This window comes from Saccoglossus kowalevskii, chromosome 3 (assembly GCF_978046115.1).
Source record: "Saccoglossus kowalevskii chromosome 3, keSacKowa6.1, whole genome shotgun sequence".
Taxonomy (NCBI): Eukaryota; Metazoa; Hemichordata; class Enteropneusta; family Harrimaniidae; genus Saccoglossus; species Saccoglossus kowalevskii.
In genome coordinates, this window is record NC_140643.1 from 43,059,786 (window position 1) to 43,078,420 (window position 18,635).

General features: G+C 41.5%; 1 protein-coding gene across 1 annotated transcript in view; it reads right to left on the reverse strand.

Annotated features, from left to right (window-relative positions):
* Positions 1-11,411: 11,411 nt before the first annotated feature.
* Positions 11,412-18,635, reverse strand: part of LOC102801279 (uncharacterized) — a 56,411-nt gene continuing 49,187 nt past the window's right edge. Inside the window, exons 15-21 of the mRNA XM_085497520.1 lie at positions 16,991-17,179; positions 16,504-16,639; positions 15,538-15,692; positions 14,802-15,090; positions 13,852-14,037; positions 13,168-13,278; positions 11,412-11,549 (exon numbers count right to left, since the gene is read on the reverse strand). Coding sequence (XP_085353646.1) covers positions 11,412-11,549; positions 13,168-13,278; positions 13,852-14,037; positions 14,802-15,090; positions 15,538-15,692; positions 16,504-16,639; positions 16,991-17,179 — 1,204 coding nt within the window. The remainder of the gene's footprint in view (positions 11,550-13,167; positions 13,279-13,851; positions 14,038-14,801; positions 15,091-15,537; positions 15,693-16,503; positions 16,640-16,990; positions 17,180-18,635) is intronic.

An 18,635-nucleotide genomic window follows, 5' to 3' on the forward strand; every position in this document is an offset into this window, starting at 1 on the left:
TGAAGCACTCTATGGAGTGCAATTTGCATACTGAAATTTGGGCTTCATCTTCTTTTTATTCGCTAAGAGTTGTTATTTAATTAAATAGACAGTTTTGTAAGTAACATCATTATATTGACTGCCTAACGCTATAGGTGTATCATACACAAATACGGAAAGATAAAAAAACAAGACATGACAATTGAAGTGTACATGACAACACAACATGACAAATAAAATGTACATGACAACAAGACATGCAAATTACAGTCAAATTGACATCACACTTACTTCTCTTTGAATCTGATGATTGAAAGAATGAAAAAATATGAATACACACATTACCCTATGCATTTCATTATTTGAGGGCACATACAATCTTTGTAATGACGCACATTCTATAAGTGATATTACACTAGATGGGACATATGAAATAATTTATTTAATTGCTGAATAATTAATCTGGAATTGGCAGAACAGTGTACTATTTCGAACTGTAGAATCACAGCTTCATATACAAGTAAGTTGTATCATCCAAATGTATATTCTTTTGTGTTCATACATCTATCAACCAACCTGTCATAGGTCAGCTCTTCTCCACACTCATACATCCACTGCACCTATCAACCCACTTATATGTATCTCCAATCAGCTCTTCTCCACACCCATACACTCACTGCATATATCAACCCACTTATCCCTAGTCAGCTCTTCTCTACACCAATGCATTCACTGCATCTATCAATCCACTTATCCCTGGTCAGCTCTTCTCTACACCCATGCATTCACTGCATATATCAACCCACTTATCCCTAGTCAGCTCTTCTCTACACCAATGCATTCACTGCATCTATCAATCCACTTATCCCTGGTCAGCTCTTCTCTACACCCATGCATTCACTGCATCTATCAATCCACCTATCCCTAGTCAGCTCTTCTCTACACCCATGCATTCACTGTGTCTATCAACCCACTTATCCCTGGTCAGCTCTTCTCTACACCCATGCATTCACTGCATCTATCAACCCACTTATCCCTGGTCAGCTCTTCTCTACACCAATGCATTCACTGCATCTATCAACCCACTTATCCCTAGTCAGCTCTTCTCTACACCAATGCATTCACTGCATCTATCAATCCACTTATCCCTGGTCAGCTCTTCTCTACACCCATGCATTCACTGCATATATCAACCCACTTATCCCTAGTCAGCTCTTCTCTACACCAATGCATTCACTGCATCTATCAATCCACTTATCCCTGGTCAGCTCTTCTCTACACCCATGCATTCACTGCATCTATCAATCCACCTATCCCTAGTCAGCTCTTCTCTACACCCATGCATTCACTGTGTCTATCAACCCACTTATCCCTGGTCAGCTCTTCTCTACACCCATGCATTCACTGCATCTATCAACCCACTTATCCCTGGTCAGCTCTTCTCTACACCCATGCATTTACTGTATCTATCAAATCACTTATCCCTGATCAGCTCTTTCTCACACCCATGCATTCACTGTGTCTATCAACCCACTTATCCCTGGTCAGCTGTTTTCTACACCCATACACTCACTGCATATATCAACCCACTTATCCCTAGTCAGCTCTTCTCTACACCCATGCATTCACTGCATCTATCAACCCACCTGTCCCTGGTCAGCTCTTCTCCACACCCATGCATTCACTGCATCTATCAACCCACCTGTCCCTGGTTAGCTCTTCTCCACACCCATGCATTCACTGCTTCTATCAACCCACTTATCCCTAGTCAGCTCTACTCTACACCCATGCATTCAATGTATCTATCAACCCACATATCTCTGGTCAGCTCTTCTCTACACCCATGCGATCACTGTGTCTATCAACTCACTTATCCCTAGTTAGCTCTTTCCCACACCCATGCACTCACTGCATCTATCAACCCACTTATACCTGATCAGCTCTTTCCCACACCCATGCATCCACTGCATCTATCAACCCACTTATCCCTATTCAGCTCTTCTCTACACCTATGCATTCACTGCATCTATCAACCCACTTATCCCTGGTCAGCTTTTCTCTACACCCATGCATTTACTGTATCTATCAACTCACTTATCCCTGATCAGCTCTTTCCCACACCCATGCATCCACTGCATCTATCAACCCACCTGTCCCTGGTCAGCTCTTCTCCACACCCAAGCATTCACTGCTTCTATCAACCCACTTAACCCTAGTCAGCTCTTCACTACACCAATGCATTCACTGCATCTATCAACCCACCTGTCCCTGGTCAGTTCTTCCCCACACCCATGCATTCACTGCATCTATCAACCCACTTATACCTGATCGGCTCTTTCCCACACCCATCCATTCACTGTATCTATCAACCCAAATAACCCTGGTCAGCTCTTCTCTACACCAATGCATCCACTGCATCTATCAACCCACCTGTCCCTGGTTAGCTCTTCTCCACACCCATGCATTCACTGCTTCTATCAACCCACTTATTCCTAGTCAGCTCTACTCTACACCCATGCATTCAATGTATCTATCAACCCACATATCTCTGGTCAGCTCTTCTCTACACCCATGCGATCACTGTGTCTATCAACCCACTTATCCCTAGTCAGCTCTTTCCCACACCCATGCATTCACTGCATCTATCAACCCACTTATACCTAATCAGCTCTTTCCCACACCCATGCATCCACTGTATCTATCAACCCACCTGTCCCTGGTTAGCTCTTCTCCACGCCCATGCATTCACTGCTTCTATCAACCCACTTATCCCTAGTCAGCTCTACTCTACACCCATGCATTCAATGTATCTACCAACCCACATATATCTGGTTAGCTCTTCTCTACACCCATGCGATCACTGTGTCTATCAACCCACTTATCCCTGGTCAGCTTTTCTCTACACCCATGCATTCAATGTATCTACCAACCCACATATCTCTGGTCAGCTCTTCTCTACACCCATGCGATCACTGTGTCTATCAACCCACTTATCCCTGGTCAGCTTTTCTCTACACCCATGCACTCACTGCATATATCAACCCACTTATCCCTGATCAGCTCATTCCAACACCCATGCATTCACTGCATCTATCAACCCACTTATCCCTTGTCGGCTCTTCACCACACCCATGCATCCACTGCATCTATCAACCCACCTGTCCTTGGTCAGCTCTTCTCCACACCCATGCATTCACTGCATCTACCAACCCACTTAACCCTAGTCAGCTCTTCTCTACACCCATGCATCCACTGCATCTATCAACCCACTTATCCCTTGTCGGCTCTTCACCACACCCATGCATCCACTGCATCTATCAACCCACCTGTCCTTGGTCAGCTCTTCTCCACACCCATGCATTCACTGCATCTACCAACCCACTTAACCCTAGTCAGCTCTTCTCTACACCCATGCATCCACTGCATCTATCAACCCACTTATCCCTAGTCAGCTCTTCTCTACACCCATGCATTCACTGCATCTATCAACCCACTTAACCCTAGTCAGCTCTTCTCTACACCCATGCATCCACTGCATCTATCAACCCACTTATCCCTAGTCAGCTCTTCTCCACACCCATGCATTCACTGCATCTATCAACCCACCTGTTCCTGGTTAGCTCTTCTCCACACTCATGCATTCACTGTATCTATCAATCCACCTATCCCTAGTCAGCTCTTCTCTATACCCAAGCATCCACTGCATCTATCAACATACTTATCCCTAGTCAGCTCTTCTCTACACCCATGCATTCACTGCATGTATCAACCCACCTATCCCTAGTCAGCTCTTCTCTATACCCATGCATCCACTGCATCTATCAACATACTTATCCCTAGTCAGCTCTTCTCTACACCCATGCATTCACTGCATATATTAACCCTCTTATCCCTAGTCAGCTCTTCTCTACACCCATGCATCCACTGCATCTTTCAACCCACTCATCCCTAATCAGCTCTTCTCTACACCCATGCATCCAATGTATCTACCAACCCACTTATCCCTGGTCAGCTTTTCTCTACACCCACGCATTTACTGTATCTATCAACTCACTTATCCATGATCAGCTCTTTCTAACACCAATGCATCAACTGCATCTATCAACCCACCTGTCCCTGGTTAGCTCTTCTCCACACCCAAGCATTCACTGCTTCTATCAATCCTCTTATCCCTAGTCAGCTCTTCTCTACACCCATGCATCCACTGCATCTTTCAACCCACTCATCCCTAATCAGCTCTTCTCTACACCCATGCATTCACTGTATTTATCAACCCACTTAACCCTAGTCAGCTCTTCTCTACACCAATGCATCCACTGCATCTATCAACCCACCTGTCCCTGGTTAGCTCTTCTCCACACCCATGCATTCACTGCTTCTATCAACCCACTTATTCCTAGTCAGCTCTACTCTACACCCATGCATTCAATGTATCTATCAACCCACATATCTCTGGTCAGCTCTTCTCTACACCCATGCGATCACTGTGTCTATCAACCCACTTATCCCTAGTCAGCTCTTTCCCACACCCATGCATTCACTGCATCTATCAACCCACTTATACCCGATCAGCTCTTTCCCACACCCATGCATCCACTGCATCTATCAACCCACTTATCCCTATTCAGCTCTTCTCTACACCTATGCATTCACTGCATCTATCAACCCACTTATCCCTGGTCAGCTTTTCTCTACACCCATGCATTTACTGTATCTATCAACTCACTTATCCCTGATCAGCTCTTTCCCACACCCATGCATCCACTGCATCTATCAACCCACCTGTCCCTGGTCAGCTCTTCTCCACACCCAAGCATTCACTGCTTCTATCAACCCACTTAACCCTAGTCAGCTCTTCACTACACCAATGCATTCACTGCATCTATCAACCCACCTGTCCCTGGTCAGTTCTTCCCCACACCCATGCATTCACTGCATCTATCAACCCACTTATACCTGATCGGCTCTTTCCCACACCCATCCATTCACTGTATCTATCAACCCAAATAACCCTGGTCAGCTCTTCTCTACACCAATGCATCCACTGCATCTATCAACCCACCTGTCCCTGGTTAGCTCTTCTCCACACCCATGCATTCACTGCTTCTATCAACCCACTTATTCCTAGTCAGCTCTACTCTACACCCATGCATTCAATGTATCTATCAACCCACATATCTCTGGTCAGCTCTTCTCTACACCCATGCGATCACTGTGTCTATCAACCCACTTATCCCTAGTCAGCTCTTTCCCACACCCATGCATTCACTGCATCTATCAACCCACTTATACCTAATCAGCTCTTTCCCACACCCATGCATCCACTGTATCTATCAACCCACCTGTCCCTGGTTAGCTCTTCTCCACGCCCATGCATTCACTGCTTCTATCAACCCACTTATCCCTAGTCAGCTCTACTCTACACCCATGCATTCAATGTATCTACCAACCCACATATATCTGGTTAGCTCTTCTCTACACCCATGCGATCACTGTGTCTATCAACCCACTTATCCCTGGTCAGCTTTTCTCTACACCCATGCATTCAATGTATCTACCAACCCACATATCTCTGGTCAGCTCTTCTCTACACCCATGCGATCACTGTGTCTATCAACCCACTTATCCCTGGTCAGCTTTTCTCTACACCCATGCACTCACTGCATATATCAACCCACTTATCCCTGATCAGCTCATTCCAACACCCATGCATTCACTGCATCTATCAACACACTTAACCCTAGTCAGCTCTTCTCTACACTCATGCATCCACTGCATCTATCAACCCACTTATCCCTAGTCGGCTCTTCACCACACCCATGCATCCACTGCATCTATCAACCCACCTGTCCTTGGTCAGCTCTTCTCCACACCCATGCATTCACTGCATCTACCAACCCACTTAACCCTAGTCAGCTCTTCTCTACACCCATGCATCCACTGCATCTATCAACCCACTTATCCCTAGTCAGCTCTTCTCTACACCCATGCATTCACTGCATCTATCAACCCACTTAACCCTAGTCAGCTCTTCTCTACACCCATGCATCCACTGCATCTATCAACCCACTTATCCCTAGTCAGCTCTTCTCCACACCCATGCATTCACTGCATCTATCAACCCACCTGTTCCTGGTTAGCTCTTCTCCACACTCATGCATTCACTGTATCTATCAATCCACCTATCCCTAGTCAGCTCTTCTCTATACCCAAGCATCCACTGCATCTATCAACATACTTATCCCTAGTCAGCTCTTCTCTACACCCATGCATTCACTGCATGTATCAACCCACCTATCCCTAGTCAGCTCTTCTCTATACCCATGCATCCACTGCATCTATCAACATACTTATCCCTAGTCAGCTCTTCTCTACACCCATGCATTCACTGCATATATTAACCCTCTTATCCCTAGTCAGCTCTTCTCTACACCCATGCATCCACTGCATCTTTCAACCCACTCATCCCTAATCAGCTCTTCTCTACACCCATGCATCCAATGTATCTACCAACCCACTTATCCCTGGTCAGCTTTTCTCTACACCCACGCATTTACTGTATCTATCAACTCACTTATCCATGATCAGCTCTTTCTAACACCAATGCATCAACTGCATCTATCAACCCACCTGTCCCTGGTTAGCTCTTCTCCACACCCAAGCATTCACTGCTTCTATCAATCCTCTTATCCCTAGTCAGCTCTTCTCTACACCCATGCATCCACTGCATCTTTCAACCCACTCATCCCTAATCAGCTCTTCTCTACACCCATGCATTCACTGTATTTATCAACCCACTTAACCCTAGTCAGCTCTTCTCTACACCAATGCATCCACTGCATCTATCAACCCACCTGTCCCTGGTTAGCTCTTCTCCACACCCATGCATTCACTGCTTCTATCAACCCACTTATTCCTAGTCAGCTCTACTCTACACCCATGCATTCAATGTATCTATCAACCCACATATCTCTGGTCAGCTCTTCTCTACACCCATGCGATCACTGTGTCTATCAACCCACTTATCCCTAGTCAGCTCTTTCCCACACCCATGCATTCACTGCATCTATCAACCCACTTATACCCGATCAGCTCTTTCCCACACCCATGCATCCACTGCATCTATCAACCCACTTATCCCTATTCAGCTCTTCTCTACACCTATGCATTCACTGCATCTATCAACCCACTTATCCCTGGTCAGCTTTTCTCTACACCCATGCATTTACTGTATCTATCAACTCACTTATCCCTGATCAGCTCTTTCCCACACCCATGCATCCACTGCATCTATCAACCCACCTGTCCCTGGTCAGCTCTTCTCCACACCCAAGCATTCACTGCTTCTATCAACCCACTTAACCCTAGTCAGCTCTTCACTACACCAATGCATTCACTGCATCTATCAACCCACCTGTCCCTGGTCAGTTCTTCCCCACACCCATGCATTCACTGCATCTATCAACCCACTTATACCTGATCGGCTCTTTCCCACACCCATCCATTCACTGTATCTATCAACCCAAATAACCCTGGTCAGCTCTTCTCTACACCAATGCATCCACTGCATCTATCAACCCACCTGTCCCTGGTTAGCTCTTCTCCACACCCATGCATTCACTGCTTCTATCAACCCACTTATTCCTAGTCAGCTCTACTCTACACCCATGCATTCAATGTATCTATCAACCCACATATCTCTGGTCAGCTCTTCTCTACACCCATGCGATCACTGTGTCTATCAACCCACTTATCCCTAGTCAGCTCTTTCCCACACCCATGCATTCACTGCATCTATCAACCCACTTATACCTAATCAGCTCTTTCCCACACCCATGCATCCACTGTATCTATCAACCCACCTGTCCCTGGTTAGCTCTTCTCCACGCCCATGCATTCACTGCTTCTATCAACCCACTTATCCCTAGTCAGCTCTACTCTACACCCATGCATTCAATGTATCTACCAACCCACATATATCTGGTTAGCTCTTCTCTACACCCATGCGATCACTGTGTCTATCAACCCACTTATCCCTGGTCAGCTTTTCTCTACACCCATGCATTCAATGTATCTACCAACCCACATATCTCTGGTCAGCTCTTCTCTACACCCATGCGATCACTGTGTCTATCAACCCACTTATCCCTGGTCAGCTTTTCTCTACACCCATGCACTCACTGCATATATCAACCCACTTATCCCTGATCAGCTCATTCCAACACCCATGCATTCACTGCATCTATCAACACACTTAACCCTAGTCAGCTCTTCTCTACACTCATGCATCCACTGCATCTATCAACCCACTTATCCCTAGTCGGCTCTTCACCACACCCATGCATCCACTGCATCTATCAACCCACCTGTCCTTGGTCAGCTCTTCTCCACACCCATGCATTCACTGCATCTACCAACCCACTTAACCCTAGTCAGCTCTTCTCTACACCCATGCATCCACTGCATCTATCAACCCACTTATCCCTAGTCAGCTCTTCTCTACACCCATGCATTCACTGCATCTATCAACCCACTTAACCCTAGTCAGCTCTTCTCTACACCCATGCATCCACTGCATCTATCAACCCACTTATCCCTAGTCAGCTCTTCTCCACACCCATGCATTCACTGCATCTATCAACCCACCTGTTCCTGGTTAGCTCTTCTCCACACTCATGCATTCACTGTATCTATCAATCCACCTATCCCTAGTCAGCTCTTCTCTATACCCAAGCATCCACTGCATCTATCAACATACTTATCCCTAGTCAGCTCTTCTCTACACCCATGCATTCACTGCATGTATCAACCCACCTATCCCTAGTCAGCTCTTCTCTATACCCATGCATCCACTGCATCTATCAACATACTTATCCCTAGTCAGCTCTTCTCTACACCCATGCATTCACTGCATATATTAACCCTCTTATCCCTAGTCAGCTCTTCTCTACACCCATGCATCCACTGCATCTTTCAACCCACTCATCCCTAATCAGCTCTTCTCTACACCCATGCATCCAATGTATCTACCAACCCACTTATCCCTGGTCAGCTTTTCTCTACACCCACGCATTTACTGTATCTATCAACTCACTTATCCATGATCAGCTCTTTCTAACACCAATGCATCAACTGCATCTAACAACCCACCTGTCCCTGGTTAGCTCTTCTCCACACCCAAGCATTCACTACTTCTATCAATCCTCTTATCCCTAGTCAGCTCTTCTCTACACCCATGCATCCACTGCATCTTTCAACCCACTCATCCCTAATCAGCTCTTCTCTACACCCATGCATTCACTGTATCTATCAACCCACTTAACCCTAGTCAGCTCTTCTCTACACCAATGCATCCACTGCATCTATCAACCCACCTGTCCCTGGTTAGCTCTTCTCCACACCCATGCATTCACTGCTTCTATCAACCCACTTATTCCTAGTCAGCTCTACTCTACACCCATGCATTCAATGTATCTATCAACCCACATATCTCTGGTCAGCTCTTCTCTACACCCATGCGATCACTGTGTCTATCAACCCACTTATCCCTAGTCAGCTCTTTCCCACACCCATGCATTCACTGCATCTATCAACCCACTTATATCTAATCAGCTCTTTCTCACACCCATGCATCCACTGCATCTATCAACCCACCTGTCCCTGGTTAGCTTTTCTCCACACCCATGCATTCACTGCTTCTATCAACCCACTTATCCCTAGTCAGCTCTACTCTACACCCATGCATTCAATGTATTTACCAACCCACATATCTCTGGTCAGCTCTTCTCTACACCCATGCGATCACTGTGTCTATCAACCCACTTATCCCTGGTCAACTTTTCTCTACACCCATGCATTCACTGCATCTATCAACCCACTTATCCCTGATCAGCTCTTTCCAACACCCATGCATTCACTGTATCTATCAACACACTTAACCCTAGTCAGCTCTTCTCTACACTCATGCATCCACTGCATCTATCAACCCACTTATCCCTAGTCGGCTCTTCACCACACCCATGCATCCACTGCATCTATCAACCCAATTATCCCTGGTCAGCTCTTTTCTACACCTGTGCATGCACTGCATCTATCAACCCACTTATCCCTAGTCAGCTCTTCTCTACACCCACCCATACATTCACTGCATCTATCAACCAACTAAGCCCTAGTCAGCTCTTCTCTACACCCATGCATTCACTGCATCTATCAACCCACTTATCCCTAGTCAGCTCTTCTCTACACCCATGCATCCAATGTATCTATCAACCCATTTATCCCTAGTCAGCTCTTCTCTACACCCATGCATCTACTGTATCTATCAACCCACTTATCACTGGTCAGCTCTTTTCTACACCCATGCATTCACTGCATCTATCAACCCACTTATCCCTAGTCAGCTCTACTCTACACCCATGCATTCAATGTATCTACCAACCCACTTATCTCTGGTCAGCTCTTCTCTACACCCATGCATCCACTGCATCTATCAACCCACTTATCTCTGGTCAGCTCTTCTCTACACCCATGCATCCACTGCATCTATCAACCCACCTGTCCCTGGTCAGCTCTTCTCCACACCCATGCATTCACTGCATCTATCAACCCACTTAACCCTAGTCAGCTCTTCTATACACCCATGCATCCACTGCATCTATCAACCCACTTATCCCTTGTCAGCTCTTTGCCACACCCATGCATTTACTGCATCTATCAACCCACCTGTCCCTGGTTAGCTCTTCTCCACACCCATGCATTCACTGTATCTATCAACCCACCTATCCCTAGTCAGCTCTTCTCTACACCCATGCATTCAATGTATCTATCAACCTACTTAACCCTTGTCAGCTCTTCTCCACACCCATGCATTCACTGCATCTATCAACCCACTTAACCCTAGTCAGCTCTTTTCTACACCCATGCATCCACTGCATCTATCAACCCACTAATCCCTTATCAGCTCTTCTCCACACCCATGCATTCACTGCATCTATCAACCCACCTGTCCCTGGTCAGCTCTTCTCCACACCAATGCATCTATCAACCCACCTGTCCCTGGTCAGCTCTTCTCCACACCCATGCATTCACTGCATCTATCAACTCGCTTAACCCTAGTCAGCTCTTCTCTACACCCATGCATCCACTGCATCTATCAACCCACTTATCCCTTGTCAACTCTTTGCCACACCCATGCATTCACTGCATCTATCAACCCACCTATCCCTAGTCAGCTCTTCTCTACACCCATGCATTCACTGCATCTGTTAGCCCTCTTATCCTTAGTCAGCTATTCTCTACACCAATGCATCCAATGTATCTATCAACCCACCTGTCCCTGGTTAGCTCTTCTCCACACCCATGCATCCACTGCATCTATCAACCCACTTATCCCTAGTCAGCTCTTCCCCACACTCATGCATTCACTGCATCTATCAACCCACCTGTCCCTGGTCAGCTCTTCCCCACACCCATGTGTGACCAGCCACATCCATTACAACAGAGAACTCTGCTCCAGCAGCAGCCACCAGCACTGGCTTGTCAGAAAAGTGCTGCACTAGAGTTGGAAGTTGCTGAAAGATATCATTTGTATGTGCAGTCAAATCAGTCCATTAACAAATCGCCATCTGAAGTCATTGTATACAAGTCTGTGCAGTCAAATCAGTCCATTAACAAATCGCCATCTGAAGTCATTGTATACAAGTCTGTGCAGTCAAATCAGTCCATTAACAAATTGCCATCTGAAGTCATTGTATACAAGTATGTGCAGTCAAATCAGTCCATTAACAAATCGCCATCTGAAGTCATTGTATACAAGTATGTGCAGTCAAATCAGTCCATTAACAAATCGCCATCTGAAGTCATTGTATACAAGTATGTGCAGTCAAATCAGTCCATTAACAAATCGCCATCTGAAGTCATTGTATACAAGTATGTGCAGTCAAATCAGTCCATTAACAAATCGCCATCTGAAGTCATTGTATACAAGTCATAATTCAGGTCACATCTAAGTGAAGACTATCAAGTATTGTCAGTGAATATTTTGTTTTGCAGCATTTTATTTGTTTGAGAAATGCAAGTGTTTATTCTGAGAGTGAAATAATTTCCCAAAAAACACAAACTTGAGAATTAATTTGCATTTCTGAATCAATAAATTTTAAAAAAAGAATGAAATTCGGAGGGTACGTGTTTATCCCCTGAATAGCCGAAAGTGTAATTTGATATAAGAGTAAGACATGCAAACAATGTAAGTATCTTAATGTCATCAGAGAAGCATATTTCAGAGGAATGCATTGCAGCATAACATATACTCGGGTGGTGAATCAAAAATTGGCTCACATGGCAAATAATTTTTATACCATAAAAGAAAAACAGTATTATAGATTTTCCCGCATGCATGCACTATATATGAACATTCAATAAACAGTGAATTCAGGAACAGATATCTACATATCATCACTGTTTTCACACTGAACAGTAATCGCCACTGATTTGGTAAACAAACTTGTCCACACATTGCCACTAGTTTCTACTGATGGATCAGCTAGATTCAGGGTCAGGTCTGAATTTCATGCTGGATGTATCTCCAGTAATACTTTGGATTTTTAGTTTGAATAAAGGTAGTATAGGTCGATCAATAATTTCTACTAATATCATACTCTAGTTGTAGGAGGCAGGATGAAATAATAGGAAATTTTAATATCTTTTTATTTTTGGACAATTTTGATATTATGATCTATTAAGGTTTCATTTGATTATATTGGTGATTGATTAAGTTATCCCCCTCTACTTAGCTCCTGTTTATTTTATTTTTACATGCCAAGCACTGACTGTGCACCGACTCAGTCACTTAGTGGACCAATTACTTTTTAGAGTCTTCCCTGTTTTTATTCGCCTACTGGATAAAAGATTGGGTTGATTGTCGATATTTTCATTATATTTCTGGATTGCTATGTCTAGAACTAAATGCATTATTTGATTATGAATCAATAAATTACTATTTGTAATTACTATTACTTGTGGTGGTGATGAAATACAGGGCCTCACAGCCACATGTATGGAGAGTAAACTTTACTAGAGATGAAGAATTTGAGCATATATATCCTAGCTTAACAAATACTTGTTTTCATTCAAACTAAAAATCAAAATCTTATAAACAGAAATCAAATATTGCAAATATCACACTCTTACCTGTTCAACTCTATATGTACCAACACCAAGTTGACCAAAATCATTTTTTCCAAGTGCATAGAGTTCACCGGCATTGGTCACAATCAGGGTATGGTTACATCCTGCAGAAATCTGAAATAATCATATAATATGCAAATCAGATTAGTCACATTGATTGGTAAAGTGGTAACGATGTTTTACGATGTGAGAAAGTGATACATTAGATAGGGTTACTTGGTTTAACGAATTATATAAAAGGTTAGTGGGTACATTTAAAGGTATTTTGAAACAAATGCAGCATGTAAACACATATATTGTCAATGTACAATGTAAATTAATGCCACTCATATCAGTAACACTTTTCTTGCACAACAGAGCAAATAGCAAATGTTGATAAATGTTCTAGATACAGATACATGTACAATTTGTTTTTGAGATGTTCAAAGAATTGTTTTTTTTTAATTCATTTTCACAATATAGCTTAAGGTAGCGAAAAGGGTTTGATGGTGTTTTTGAATAAAGCATTCTCTGTCTGTTTGTTTCATTCAGAACCGTAATTTAGCATATATGATCCAAAAGCTTAAGTATAGAGGGACAAGTTCGCACAAACTGGAAATCATGGTTGTTGGCTTTACAGAATTCAAAATACTATTTGCTCTTCTTGAAAAGTGAGCTGCGATGATGCACCTTCAAAACATGCCCTACCTGTTTTATTCTGTTGGTGATGTCATTATCCAATAACGTAGGTGTCAGATGTACAATTTCTGAATTGTCAGGTTTTAGTAAAGCATGGGATCCTCTACGTCTACGACTTAGAATCAGTTTATGTCTAAGAGTAACAGGATGGTTGCCCCATGTGTACAATTTTTGTGGATTACTGCTCACCACAACCTAATAATAGAAGTAATAATAATAATAATATTTATTGCATCTTTAGAAATACAGTATTTCTATCAGTACAGTAGCAATAAAAGTATAACAAAGGATAATAATAATAATGAAATAATAAAGAAAGAGAAAATATTATAATGTTAAGTATAAAAGTAAAATGTAATGTATTGTTACAAATACTACCGGGGTAATAAGTTTAATAATAATAAAACTAAGACTAATAATAACAAAATTCAAAACTATCAACTATCTATTCTAATACTAGTACCTAATGAAATTAAATAATAAAAAAGTATCATATTTGCACTATCAGAAGTATAATAGTTATGCATGTAAATGCTCACTTTGGTTGTACATGGAAGTACATAAACTAAAACATTAGTTTTACTGTGTTAAGGCTCACCAAGGAATTTAGGTTTAAAAATTCAATGCAAAACAGAAGAGAAGAGAAAACATGAGAGCAACACAATTCAATAATCATTACTTCTTTCCCATGGTTTTAGACATTGAACTTTAACAGCCAGCAGTTACAGCAACTTTCAAGTAATTTAAATTTATGGCAATAAAAATAATATGGTTGAGAATATAAGTAAAGCGATGAAGAAGGGTTGCAATAAAGGAAAGTTTAGCATTTCAATAAAGTTATCTCTGGCATGAGGGTGGATGTCAACATTTAACATGTAAAGCCATCTCTCCAAAAAGAAAATACTATATAGTTTCATTTTTAGCGTTCAATCAGAATGACAATATTTAATCTGACTTACCATATGATAAAACCCACATGTTACCATGACAATCTTGTCATTTGCTATGCCTTTAACCAGCGTAGGTGAACTGACCTTCTGAATATCACCATGACCCAGCTGACCAAATCTACTACTGCCAAAGGTCAGGACTGAACCACCCAAGGTCAAAACAGCAGAGTGACAACAACCAGCGCTAATTTGCATAATCTGATAAGAATCAAGTGATGAGATATGTTTTGGTGTATAGTGGTCTTTAGGGTCACCATGACCTAGTTGACCATGCACACCCCATCCCCAGCTCCATACTCTGAAATTGGGATGAAATGAATCAATGTTTTATGAAATAAATACAAGCAGTTGTTATGTAAACACACATATATATATATCTGTTTAATTCTTTCAAAAGATCTTTTGCATTCATAGTAAATGGCGCCCTCACTCAACAATGAATAGAATAAGTGGTTGGTCAAAATTCAAAGAGTCGTGTGCATCTATTGGCTAAGCTTCTTCCTGTAGACACAGAGCCAAATCGTTGCTATGCAACAACTAGTTTTAATATTGTAAACTCACTCCATTGTTATGCAAATCTGTAGCGCTTATAACGTAGTCTGTTTCGGTGGTTTATTTAATAAAGTCTTAACTCCTGATGAGTGAGGTACTCCATGTACCTTATTTTCAAATCCTATTTCAATGTTTTAACAGTCAAATTGTGTTTCTAGTCTGTGACATTGTTATTATACTTTGTTATTATTACCTGTGGTCATGTGACAGAGCCAATGAATGATAATGCCCACACTCCACAGCAACAACTTGCTGGTCTAACAGTTCTGCAATTAGAACTGGTCTGGCCTGTGTTTGTGTATTACCAACACCAACTTGACCAAACTTAGAAGAACCCCATGCATAGACCTGGACAAAACAAAAGCGTTTATCAGAGTTCAGACCTTATATTTCGATTCAACACTTAATACTTTTATAAATATAAAGGAACTACTGAGTTAAAAAATGATTTTATTGCCAACTGTTTCAAGAGTTTTTATGCATAACATTTTTAAAAAATAATCGTAATTGGAATGTATTGGGATGTATTGGGATGTATTTGAATGTATTGAAATGTATTGGAATGTATTCAGATGTATTGGAATGTATTGGAATGTATTGGAATGTATTGAAATGTATTGGAATGTATTGGAATGTGTTGAAATATGTTGAAATATATTGAAATGTGTTGGGATGTATTGGAATGTATTCAGATGTATTGGAATGTATTGAAATGTATTGGAATGTATTGGAATGTGTTGAAATATATTGAAATGTATTGGGATGTATTGGGATGTATTGGAATGTATTGAAATGTATTGGAATGTATTGGAATGTGTTGGAATGTGTTGAAATATATTGAAATGTATTGGGATGTATTGAAATGTATTGGGATGTATTGGAATGTATTGCCATGTATTGGGATGTATTGAAATGTATTGGGATGTATTGGAATGTACTGCCATGTATAGGAATGTATTGAAATGTATTGGAATGTGTTGGAATGTGTTGAAATATATTGAAATGTATTGGGATGTATTGAAATGTATTGGAATGTATTGGGATGTACATTTTGTATTGCCATGTATTGAAATGTATTGCCATGTCTGGCTTAGATATGACTCCTAAATCTAAAGTAGATTTTTTGTGTCTGCAATAAATCTAATCTATTAATACTTACACCCTGTTGACAGAGAGCCAGAGTGTGCTCTTTTCCACAAGCAACTGACATCACTTGTATTCTGTGCATATGTAATGTTTCTACTCGGAATGGTGTCACTTTTCCATCATCAATGATTATCTCACCGTGGCCAAGTCTAAAAAATAAAGGTTAGTTTATTTATATTACTATAATTTTGGCGTCATAAAGTGAGTGGTAAGAAGCAGTTATTAGGTGTGTTTCCATCTTATCTCTAAACATCCACAAACCATAATCACAATTGGTAGAGAATCCTTTACAGAAAAACTGAGAGAAGGAAAACTTACCTGTTGAGCAACCAGAGAAAAAAGGTGGTGCATATCATTTGGGTAAATTCACTCAAATTCACTTTCTTTGTAACCTTTTAAATTAGTTCTATTATGTTTTTACATTCACTTACAGTTTCATTTAGCAAAATTCACCAATTAGTTATATCAAAACCATGACAAAAGGCAACTATATAATGTACCTTCCACTATGAGCATTCCCCCATGTGTACAAGTCTCCATAGCATATAGCAGCAGCATGACTTTGACCACAACATAGTATTCTACTCTGCCTTGCAACTCGACTTCTTCGTCTAGGGCTGCTCAGGGGTGTGGTTGGTCTACTGCTGCTATTTCTACTGCTGGCATCATCTCTGTAACCTGTCAATGAACTGAAATATACAAAAGTAAAATTCAAATTTCCATCTTTCTTGGTCATTGCCAAATAATTTTGATCGAAATAAACAATGTTAACTCCTATATAATAATTAATGTTTATTTGAGTTTTTAACTTAATAGAATTCTGGTTTTACTTAATATTTGAAATTATAATACATGAAACATGTAATCAGTAAAATATCACCCAGTATTCAACGTCTCATCAAATATGGAAACTATTTTTACTGTGCAACCTGAATTATATATTATTTCCAACAACCCCATAAAGGTTATTACATGACAACCCCATAGAGGTTATTACATGACAACCCTATAGAGGTTATTACATGACAACCCCATAGAGGTTATTACATGACAACCCCATAGAGGTTATTACATGACAACCCTATAGAGGTTATTACATGACACCCCCATAGAGGTTATTACATGACAACCCCATAGAGGTTATTACATGACAACCCCATAGAGGTTATTACATGACAACCCCATAGAGGTTATTACATGACAACCCCATAGAGGTTATTACATGACAACCCCATAGAGGTTATTACATGACAACACCATAGAGGTTATTACAAGACAACCCTATAGAGGTCATTACATGACAACCCCATAGAGGTTATTACATGACAACCCCATAGAGGTCATTACATGACAATCCCATAGAGGTTATTACAAGACAACCCCATAGAGGTTATTACATGACAACCCCATAGAGGTTATTACATGACAACCCCATAGAGGTTATTACATGACAACCCCATAGAGGTTATTACATGACAACCCCATAGAGGTTATTACATGACAACCCCATAGAGGTTATTACATGACAACCCTATAGAGGTCATTACATGACAACCCCATAGAGGTTATTACATGACAACCCCATAGAGGTCATTACATGACAATCCCATAGAGGTTATTACAAGACAACCCCATAGAGGTTATTACATGACAACCCCATAGAGGTTATTACATGACAACCCCATAGAGGTTAATACATGACAATCCCATAGAGGTTATTACATGACAATCCCATAGAGGTTATTACATGACAATCCCATAGAGGTTATTACATGACAACCCCATAGAGGTTATTACATGACACCCCCATAGAGGTTATTACATGACAACCCCATAGAGGTTATTACATGACAACCCCATAGAGGTTATTACATGACAATCCCATAGAGGTTATTACATGACAACCCCATAGAGGTTATTACATGACAACCCCATAGAGGTTATTACATGACAATCCCATAGAGGTTATTACATGACAACCCTATAGAGGTTATTACATGACAATCCCATAGAGGTTATCACATGACAATCCCATAGAGGTTATCACAGGACAACCCCATAGAGGTTATTACATGACAACCCCATAGAGGTTATTACATGACAACCCCATAGAGGTTATTACATGAGAACCCCATAGAGGTTATT